Source organism: Arachis ipaensis, chromosome B8 (genome assembly GCF_059453495.1).
Source record: "Arachis ipaensis isolate K30076 ecotype BB chromosome B8, ASM5945349v1, whole genome shotgun sequence".
Classification (NCBI taxonomy): Eukaryota; Viridiplantae; Streptophyta; class Magnoliopsida; order Fabales; family Fabaceae; genus Arachis; species Arachis ipaensis.
The window spans coordinates 133152302-133163753 of record NC_142443.1 but is presented as its reverse complement, the minus strand read 5'-3'; the positions used below and the strand labels follow the sequence as shown (position 1 = coordinate 133163753).

The 11452-nt window shown below is 31.3% G+C and overlaps 1 protein-coding gene across 16 annotated transcripts; it reads right to left on the bottom strand.

The window, feature by feature from the left end:
• Nucleotides 1-834: 834 nt before the first annotated feature.
• Nucleotides 835-8415, bottom strand: LOC107613792 (uncharacterized). Of its 16 annotated transcripts, none has more exons than XM_088497248.1 (10): nt 7593-8400; nt 7354-7508; nt 4803-5099; nt 4051-4169; nt 3772-3957; nt 3175-3474; nt 2876-3031; nt 2146-2291; nt 1352-1577; nt 835-1058 (listed from the first exon to the last, which is right to left on the bottom strand). In XM_088497248.1, exons 6-8 carry the CDS (start codon nt 3232-3234, stop codon nt 2184-2186), a joined length of 324 nt encoding a protein of 107 aa, XP_088353374.1. In that variant the 5' UTR covers nt 3235-3474; nt 3772-3957; nt 4051-4169; nt 4803-5099; nt 7354-7508; nt 7593-8400; the 3' UTR covers nt 835-1058; nt 1352-1577; nt 2146-2183. The 16 variants fall into 16 exon arrangements, with proteins under 16 accessions (XP_088353374.1, XP_088353385.1, XP_088353379.1 ...); XM_088497259.1 differs by having other exon boundaries at nt 835-904; nt 986-1058; nt 3772-4164; XM_088497253.1 differs by having other exon boundaries at nt 7354-7465; nt 7593-8292.
• Between the last annotated feature and the right edge of the window lie 3037 nt (nt 8416-11452).

The following is an 11452-nucleotide window of genomic DNA, read 5'->3' as shown; positions in this document are numbered from 1 at the left end:
TCTCTATTATATATCTTTTATTTCACAACAGTAACCAAAACAATAATTATACAAACTTATAAATCGATTAGCTTTCACATCATACTTAGTCAAAATATAAAAAATATAAAAAAACTAAATATGATAACAATGAAAAAACAAATAGACAATAGTAGAAGCAACTAATAACATTATATTACACAGTAAATTATAGATATATTTTTATATAAATATGTTAATAAATACAGTAATTGAAATATAAGATGTATAAAACTAACAATAATTAAGAATAAAAAAAAAAGTAAACTAACATTTTCATATTCTCATAGATCCCATTATCTTCTATACCATATGCAACATCATCCAATCCATCAAAGTAGTTCAACCCCAACTTCTCTTGGATTACTTTTAACAAAGATATACCAATAATATCTTTAATATAGTGAGATGCATAAAAATCCATATAGATTGGATTATTTCGCCTATCCACGGGAGCCACAAAAAATATGCCACTTGTGACATACATTAAACCAATCTAGACCATGCTTTTGAACTTTAAAAAGTAAATAACTTGTTTATCTCATTCGAAGGTATCCAAATTTTTTTTCCTCGATTCTTTAATTTAAGCTTGATACAATTGTCACAGATATCAATTAGGACAGTTTCATGTTTCAATTCGACACCATATTTAGTAATTATTATATCTGGAACCAACACATACAAAAAGAGACTTATCACATACATTTAATTTATCACAAATTTTATTAATTCAGTATTATATGATTTACCTGTTGATCACATGGTAATTAAAAAAAAAGTCACAAATTATATATTAATCTAAATATGTACCCGTCCTTTGTATGCGCGGAACATAATTCTTGATTCTTTATCATTTCGCCAATGCTCTCTTGTGCCAAAGAAACGTCTAAATCAACTCAATTCAGTATCTTTACAACATATATAACAAGAAATCGTTAATAGAAAACAAAAACAATATAATCTCAACCTTTTGCGATCATTTTTATATGCAACAAGACTCATTGTAGGAAAATAGTGCGTAAAAAACCTGTTTCAGCTATCTGCAAACAAATACACAAAAAAAGAATAAGAGTAAAAAATAATTATGCATGGTAACAGAAAGAGTAACCAAGTATAAATCTTAAGATATTGCACAATCTTTAGTTACAAAGGATTTGACTAATGAGCTGTCTAATAGTTCCAAATTAGTATCTTTTGTTCCAAGATAGAACATGATGTCAAAAAATATGATACATGTTGTGGACATTGGTCTTATATTTCTGTAAACAGCAAATATGATACATTTGGATTGCCTAATTAAGAATTTGGAAGAAAAGTAGTTAAAAAAATGTACCTATTAAGAGCAAAACACCATCTTAAGTTGTCTTCAATATCTTCTTCATACCAACAGCTCTTCCTATAACCAATCAGAGAATGGCTCTGCCCATTCGAGAGAGATACCTAACCCATCTCTTCCAAAGCTTTGACAAATTAAAGAGAGCAAGAGAGGAGAAGTGGAGTCGAGAGTGGAGAACGGGAGGAGAATATATAGACCTCATGTTACCAGCCCATGTGACTATCTATTTAAAAAAACATAAAATTCATTTTAAGCTATACATCTTATTCAATATTATAAATCAATTCTTAGAATTAGTTAAAGTCCACCAAAACTCAAGTGAATTGCATATATCTTACTCAAACCACACCAGCCCATCAAATATAAAGTCTAAAAAAATTCATAGAAATATAAACTCTTTTTTTCAATTAATAGATACTAAAAAACAAATATTATTATTCTGCAGTAGGCACAAAATCTTTAGAGTAATAAGCTAAGTTTCAAGAAACCAATTTGCAAATAAAGCAGAAAGTTCTCTAGAAAATTCACTTAAACGAAATTTATCAAGATTGACCCAGATAAAAATAAAATAAAAGCTACAAACTTTTATCAATCATGCAGAAGAGTTCAGTTGAAACTTCAAGAGAGCTGAAAAACAAAATAAAACCTACACCCAAGAAAAGATAAATTTGAGACCAACCCACACTAATTCAAAATCAACTAATCACTTTTTTTCACATCGATAATTTTCTTTCAACCTGAACCTAGATTAGAAAATCATTAAGGAGAAGCTGGTTTAACAGAAGGCTAACCTTCCAAATGATCTGAACATAAAATAGCAATGCTTCCTTTACGATCCGAAACGACAGCCGACAGCCGTTTCAGCATCCATAAGAATGCAATCAACAACTAACCTCAGCAATGGGTCAGAGTAAAGTTGCTCCAATCTTTTCGTATCCTAAATTAGAATTTATAAGTGAAACAGTTCACCAAAAAAGTCAAACAGTTCTGGTCACGAAGGGGAAAAAGATCATCTAAAATGTGGAGGTATGGTAAAGTGGAAAAGTAGAGTTTTAATCACCTTTGAATTTGTAACTTTTATTATTTGTGAGCCCTACTATCTTAATACAAGGGTGATTAAAGTCTTACTTTATCACTTTACCAACCTCCTCAAAACATATCAAGATAAGCAGATTTTTATCCTACTATACCAAACATAGGATAACTTTTATTACTAAAGAAAACGTGGAGAGAGAGAGAGAGATGATGTTCATAGAACAAGAAATTTGATTAGAAGGAAAAGAATACAAAAATAATGTGTAAGCATCCATAACTAAAGCAGAAAACCTAAAACAATATTAATGCAGAAAATGCTCTTTAATATCCCACGAAGATCCAATGAAAAGTAAACCTCAAAGATTGAGTTCTTATTTCCATTTATCTTTTATTTTTCCTTTTTTTTCAAGAAAAAAGAAGGCAAGAGTTGTTGGGGAAAGAGAGAGGGGGGGGGGGTTCCACAATAGAGACCGCAGTACCACTCACCTCGTGGTAGGAATAGAAAATGACACCATCACGACAATCACCAACAGCGATTCTAGTGAAATGTACAGTCAATGATGTTACCAAGAAACGTGTCCTTCCCTGCACAAACTTTCTCACTCTTTGGGGATTGTCATTTGGGAAATCACAAACATAAAACTGCATTCAAGAAAATATCTTAATGAGTAGATTATATAAGAACATAAATACAACTGAATGAAAAGAAAATCTTGAGAAAGGATGGGGTGGCAGTGTGCAAGTGACAGAATAAATGGACAAAAGGGGCAAGATTCATGAATTACAGTATTGCCAGCTGATGCCAGGAAGTAACGATCAAGATAAGGACAGATTGCAAGTACCATTCCCTGCCATGTATTGCCATAAGCAAACCGGAACTGCCATACTTCATTTTCATCTAGTTTGATCCCATCGGAACTATTATCATCGGGGCTGCTGCCTTATAACTGTTTAGGAGCATATGTAACAATTGAAATGGTGAAGTTCGTAGAGATGATGATCTTGCTTTTGAACATAATGTCATTGAACCACTATCTGAATTTTGCACATGATCAAGGCAAAGAACAAGAAGGCGACCCCTAGCACTGCCATACAATAAAAATACAGTAACCAATCTGACATGTATAAATTTCCAAACATTACAATTATTTGACAATGGTATGAACATACTATCTTGATTCCACTAAGGTCGGATTCTATACACTGAAAATGCTGTCTAGCATATACATAGTAGAACAAATATATTGCTAGAGAAAATTCAGATCATTTGAATATCTTCATTGCAGAAAAAGTTAGTTAAAAGGTAATGACTATGCAATAATATTCAAATAGGTGACAGAATTGAGTTGTGATGGCTGTATTCCAAAATAATCATAGCTAACCATAGACAAGGATGCAAAAGAGAAGACCCCATTAGACAAAGAATCAGCTCAAAATTATGATTGTTGGTGCATGAGTAAATCGGTTGACTTGTGATGTTTAACATCACAGAGTCCAAACAGCTTCCTACATGCTTTTTCAGATCCAAAACCAGCAACATTCTCAATTGATCTCTTATACATCTTCATCTACCAACAGATTACAGTATAAAAATTAGTAAATGAACATTTATTTGAAACAAAATCAAACAAATCATAGAAAACACGATGATGATACAATACTGTTCTGAGGGGTCGTTTGGGACAAAAAACGTCGATGGAAGTCGACTCAGTTTCAAAGCTAGATCTTCTTTCGATGTGCCATTCGTTCGTTCCCATCCTCTAGCAGTACTTGAACTATTCTGCAATCCAAATTGGGAGTGATCTATTTATCATGTATCAAATCATAAGAAGAACTTAGAAAATGTACTAACATAGCTTTAATTAATGTTAATGATGAATTCCTACAAACTAATAAGCATAAAATTGATTCTCAAAACACATAATTAACTAACAATCAGAAGAAAAAAAAGCATCAATCCAAAAGGTAACAAACCAACAAATCAAGCCATCCAAATTCAAACACAATGCCCTTTGGATTTTGGAATAGTTCCAACACAAATCTCAGTTGATCACATACCAGTGTAAATGAAAACACCCCTTTAAGTACCAAATTTATCAAGATTGAGCTAGATAAAAATAAAATAAAAGCTACAAACTTTTATCAATCATGGAGAAGAATTCAGCTGGAACTCCAAGAACGCTGAAAAACAAAGTAAAAGCTACACACAAAAAAAGATAAATTTGAGACCAACCCACACTAATTCAATATCAACTAATCACTTTTTTTCTCATCGATAACTTTCTTTTCAACCCCATTCTCAATTGATCTCTTATACATCTTCATCTACCAACAGATTACAGTATAAAAATTAGTAAATTAGCATTTATTTGAAACAAAATCAAGCAAATCATAGAAAACACGATGATGATACCAATACTGTTCTGAGGGGTCGTTCGGGACAGAAAACGTCGATGGAAGACGGACACCTAGATGCACAATGTACCCATATAGAGAAAACTGGGATAATCCAAGAAAGGATCCAGAAACACGAACTGGATGGGGATAAAGAAAACTGGGTTGAAGATCCAGGATTTCAGAGTGACACCAACACCGTGCAGAGAGAAACCGAGAAAAAGGACAGAAAGACAGGTCACACGGTGGAGATGGAAGAATCGGGATCACAACACCCACAGAGAAGATCGAGGCAGGAAGGCGAGAGTGGCAACAGCTAGCAAAAGGAGAAACCATAATCAAATTAACAGGAAATTCCAACGAATGAAGTGAAAACCCCAAAAATTTATAAAATGCACAAACCACATGCAACAAACAATTTAACAGCTAGCAAAAAGGAGAAACCATAATCAAATTAACATCAAAAAGAAAATGAAGAAGATGAAATGAAGATGATGAACCCAAATCACATATTAACAGCAACTTACAAAGAATGAAGTGAAGTGTAACACCCTAACTTTTAGGGCGTCATGATTGTACAAAAGTAAGGAATTACTAACCTGTTTTCCCTATTTAATATTTAATATTGAGCCTTTACTTCGATATCGTGTTTTAGTTTTATAAAAAATGCCGGAAAAGTTTGCTTCTATCAATCAAAAACATATATCAAAGATCACCAAATAATAATAATCACAAAATTATTAATAAAAATAAATATTATACAAAATAATTCAAATGAAACTCAGATACAATTACTATCCCTTTGTATAAACTAAAATCTTAAATAACTAAGGCGAGGAAATTTTATGAAAGCAACTCAACACATAAACTTAACTAAAAAAAATTAATAATCGCCCACAGCTTCAAATGGAGTCTTCGGACTTGTGGCACTGAAAGGGTAGAAGATTTTAGGGTGAGAACAAACCACACGTTCTCAGTAGGGAATAGGAATGCCGTAAAAGTAATGAAATAAAATACAAATAATTAACTTTACTCAATAAAGACTATTTTAACAAATCCCTGAAAATACTTTTAGATAATTAATTACTTTTCTTTAAATTTCTAAACTCAAAACAGATTTTAATCACAAAATTAGTCATATTAACCATCTCTCAGCCACAATCATTTCTCAACCACAACATTACACCTCAATGCATCTCTGAACCAACAGCACAAGTAAGAGATCCAAACCAATACACAAACAAGTCAAACAGCACTATCACAGAGAAGTAATACAACCAAACACAGCCAAATGCAAATGTGCGAACAAAGATGATGCATGTCTAGTCCTATCGCAGGTAATGAGCTCATTATTCAGTTTCGACCCGCACCCGACGCAATCCGACTCGCAAGTCAGATAAGACATTCCGGCGGCATAACCTCTACAAGTTTCTACTTCTTGCAGGCGCTGATTCTCCAGCTGAAGTATGCCGAACATGACCTCTGCAAGTACTTGCAGGCGCTGATTCTCCAGCTGAAGCATGTGCCACTTTCTCCTGGAAGCCATTCCATACACACGGGAATCCCCGCACAACCATTCATAGATAAAGCTCACGGCTTAACATTTTCACATCAGCACCCTAACTAGTTACTTTCCGTCACCCTCTCGTGACCTTTTATTCATTTTATAATCATACGTGTGTCGTGTTCTCTTTCCTCTTTTCTTCTTTCTCTTAACCAACCCAACTCAAATCATAACTTGAAACAAAATCTATTCTCAAAAACTAAATGTAAAACTTTATACTTTCTTAATAAATCAAACTGAAAACAAGACTTTCTGTAAAAAAATCGAAATCAAATAATTTTCAGTAATTAAAACGTTTTCTTTGAAGCTAAGTCACTTTTTATTTTAATAAAATTCAGACCTTTCAAATCTTGTATTATTGGGTCAAACCAATCATTATTAATAAACCAAATCAATAATTCCTCAAAATAAGCTTATAAATCAAATTTTTAAAATGAAATCACTTTTCATGCATTTTTACAAAAAATTGGACAGCATCTCCTCTTAAAATTGAACTTCACCACCCAACCACCCATGTGGGCTCCCTCAGATTCATAACTTCCCAAACCAAACTCAAATCCAACTCCATTCAGCGGTTATCAATGCGACAATTTCTTCAATAATTAACTCATCATATTTCAATTTAACAAGTAACACTAATTTAATCACATTTCCCAGCCACAACTCAACCAATTCATCACAATCACACAAAATCAGGATTTCAACAACTCCATCAAAATCAGAAAACTAATATCAATCACAACCTCAAACCAAAACTAATCTTATCAATTAATCACTCATAACAACAAAACCAGTCACATTCTCAGCCATGACCTAAACTCAATAAACTAATTATAACACCAAAACTTCATCTCAATACCAAACAAATCACAATTTTTACAATCTCAAACCAAGCTTATTCCTATCAATTAGTCACCTAAAACATTTTTAAATTATTCGCAATTACTCGTTAAACTTCATTGGCATTCATAGATTAAAACAATTAATTTTAAAATAAATCCCCTACCTCGATTAACTGAACTTAGGGATTAAATGCGACAATTTCACTTAATCTGAGCTCACAGCAGCAACGGCATCTCCCATACCATCCGGAACGGCAGCAATGGCATCAACCCCGACTATGCTCGCAGCAGCGACAATTTCCAACAGAACTCAGCGATACTAAAACAGATATGCTTACTAATGAAATTAAAATAAGAATGCAGACATGAATAAAATGTAGCAGAATTAAGGGTAGAACATTACAGATTTATGAATTATGGAATTGGAATCAGACTGAAAGTGGCGCTGTTGGTGGCAGCTCACCCCAAAACAGAAACTGCAGCGGCAAGCCATAATGGTACAGGGGTGAAATTGGAGGATTTTGATGGTGTTGGCGGTCGGCTCCAGGGGTGGTTTCCAGCAACGGCGGTGGTCCGGGCAGAATCAACGACGGAGGATCTAACCGGAAATGGAACCCTTGGCGGCGGCAGGACCTGATGGAACCAAACCCTATCAGTGGCGGTTCGGTGATGTGATGGTATGGCGGCAAGCTTCCCTTCCGTTCTCTGGTTCGCGTTTCTCTCATCAACGCGGGATTGATGGCGGTAGCAACCTTCCTCTGGCGGCGGCTCGGGACGGCAGTGGCGATCATGAAGCACGACGGCGATACGACGGCGTCACGGCTCCTCGACGGCGGTGGTGGTCTTCACAGAGCAACAGTGCGTCCCTTCTCTGGCTCATTCACGCTCCTCTGGCTCTCCTCTGTGAACTCGCTCTCTCCTCTAACGCCCTTGACGTCGACGGCGACGGCGGTGAGGCCCCAGCCGGCGTCGCCCCTCCTCTCTTCTCTCTTCCCGGGCTCTGCTGCTCTCTCGGGTCTCTCTCTTTGTATATGTATCTGTGCATCAGTGCATGTACTTGTTTATTTGTTGTTTGTGCTGTGTGTTGGGACTTGGGTGTATATGGGATGAGGGATTGGCGGTGAGGAAGGCTAAGCGTGGCGTATTGCAGAATGAACAGGTGGTAGAGGGAGGGGTTACGTGTGTGTACTTTAGAAATTAGGATTAAGATTAGTGAATTAGAAATTAGGATTGAGAATTTAGGGTTTGAAGAGAGTTTTAATTTAAAATTAAATTTGATCAATATAATTAATTTTAAAAATATTATTTTATTTTATTTTATTTTTAAATTATAAATTATTTTTAATTAAATATTTTTAATCTAAAATTAAAGATAAATAAATAAATATTTTTTTTAGTTCATAATATTAATCAAAATTTTTAATTATTTAATTTAAATTATATATAAAATTCTCTTTTATCTTTAATTACTAAAACTTTGAATTTTAATTAAGCAAAAATCATTAATTTTAGTAAATCAAGAGTATCTAATTATAATTGAAATTTATATAAAATCGAATTAATTTAAATTTTAAAGTCTCGTAATATTTCTAAAGATAAAATCATACATATAAACATAACTAATTTATTATTTATTTTCTAAAATCTAGGATCTTACATGAAGAACATGAATCCAAAAATTCACCAAAACAGATACACAATTTGCAAAATAGTAGATCCATAAATCCTAGACATTAAAATCTACAATAACCATGTAAGATAGGATACACAATGAAGGAAAAGAAACAGGATGAAGAGGAAAACATGTTTGGAACTAAAAGGCCCAGAAAAATGTAGTTGATTGATTTATTGGAGAGCTTCAATTTGAGATTCTATGGCAAAATTTCTAACCTTCGATGAACGGTGGAGAAGCAGAATCCCAAAAAACAGTCTGTAAACAACGTAGGACAGAGGAAAGAAAATTAAGAGGAGACCAGGGATCTAGGGTTAGAATTGATCATTACATGTTCAACCAAATCCGTGAAGAAAGGGAGCTTGCGTCAATGAATAGCGAGAAGAGACAGCTGAGCGGCGAAAACAGAGGGAAGCACATGCGCGTTGAGGTGAGGTTGCCACGCTGGAGGAGAGCGTCCACCTGGGATTGGAGCCAGCCTGGAACGCGGGGAGCTCTCCACATCGGAGATGAAACCACGGCTATCTATTGTTTGATAGATGTAATTGCATAGTGTTAATTTTTTTTAATGGTATAGACCAACAACTCTAATTTTATTTCATGGTCAAATTAAAAAGAAAGTCGTGATTTTAAAGGTAGTAAAAAAAAACAACGAAATTGATCAAAAAATAGTTAACTTATATTATTCTATTAATTTATTCAATATATTAAATTATTTTTATTTATATTAAGATTAATTTTAAATATTTTAAAATAAAAAGTATAATTAATTATAATTTGCATCTTAAGCTATGTTGAGTATATGATATTCTATTGTGTTTATTAAAGTAAAAATGAGATAATAAATATAATTTTATCTCTTAATTCAGTATATTTGTTTATATTTTATTCTTTTTTTATGATTAATTTTGTACAGTGTTGGTATATTGAATAAAAATATCTATTATAATAACCAAAAATAAAATTAAATTTTAATCAATAATTTTATACTCTTTACTTTTTTTTACTTTTATTTTAGATTTTAATTTATTACTCAAAGGTAGTAAAATTTCATTGATACCAAAATAAAGTTACAAAAGGATCCATAGGGTATAATAAGTAAAATAATGTGATACCTACATTGCAACATCCAAATGAAACAACCTAGGATCAAAAATGCTTATCTTTCTCTTCCTCGCCGTTTATTATATTATCTATTCTATTATATAAAATCAAATTTTTACATTTAATGATAGAGTCGACGCTTTTGAGAGTGTTTCTTAATTTTTTTTAACTCGTTAAATACAATTCATTATGATAAATTAATTATATCAACTAATTGATTTGATTAAATATTTAAGTATCACACAATTTAAAATTATGTATATCAATCAATTGATTTAATTTTTATGATATATAAATTTAAAGAATAAATTAAAATAAGATAATTTATTACTTATTTAAATTGAATAAAATAAATACAAATTAATTTAGTTAGAAATTTACTATTTTCTAATCTTCTATACATAAAAATGTCAGAACAAAATTGTAAAAATAAGCTTTTCATCACTTTTGCTATTTTAATTTTGTTTTCTTTGCTTTTTTTTTACGTGTAATTTTATTTTACATTAACTTTGTTTATTTAATAACAAAATATATTCATATTAATTCTATCAAATAATAATATATTTTTTTCCTATATTAATCGAAGAATTTCAATAGTTATCAACTATATCTAATAGAATGACTAAGAAGTGAGAACTACGAGAAGTTAAACCCATGTTCGAAATGCTGAAACAAAGCAAAGAAAATACTGAATATATGATTAGAGAAAAATATATAATAATGAGAAATATATTAAAACTGGATTTTTCTCCAACTAATGAAAGTGATGTGTCAATTTCTCAAGAATTCATTTTTTTCCAAAATAAAAATATTATTCTCTTTTAAATTTATTTTAGAAAAATATATTTATTATAATTATATTACAATTAGCATTTAATAAATAATGCATGATTATACTAATTTAGAAAAATATCTTATTATAATTATATAAAATTAATATTTCATACATTATCAACTAATAAAAGTAAGGTATCAATTTCTCATGAATTCATTTTTTCTCCAAAATGAAAGCACTATTTTCTCTTCTAAATTTATTTTAGATAAAATATCTTTATTATAATTATATTATAATATTACAATTATATTACAATTAGCATTTAATAAATAATTCATAATTATACTAATTTAGAAAAATATCTTTATTATAATTATATAAAATCAATATTTAATATATTATTAAACTAATTATCAATCAGAAATATTTTTAATCATTTTAATTATATTGATACAATTCTAATTTTTATTCATTACGCAATAATATTATTAGTGGTAAGTTGTTACGTTAATGGTGACCCATTTATAATAATAATAATAATAATAATAATAATAATAATAATAATAATAATAATAATAATAATAATAATAATAGTAGATATCAATAATTAAATACTAAAATAATTGTCAAACATTGTCTACCTAGCTTCAATTAGATATCAATAATTAAATACTAAAATAATTGTCAAATATTGCCTACCTAGCTTCAATTA

Coding starts and splice junctions, on each gene's coding strand:
- LOC107613792 (XM_088497246.1), bottom strand. CDS start 3,234: ATGGTACTTGCAATCTGTCCTTATCTTGATCGTTACTTCCTGGCATCA. Junction 3,032..3,174: donor TGGCATCAGCTGGCAATACT/GTAATTCATGAA, acceptor TCTTGAATGCAG/TTTTATGTTTGTGATTTCCC. Junction 2,292..2,875: donor TTTTCTATTCCTACCACGAG/GTGAGTGGTACT, acceptor ATTCTAATTTAG/GATACGAAAAGATTGGAGCA.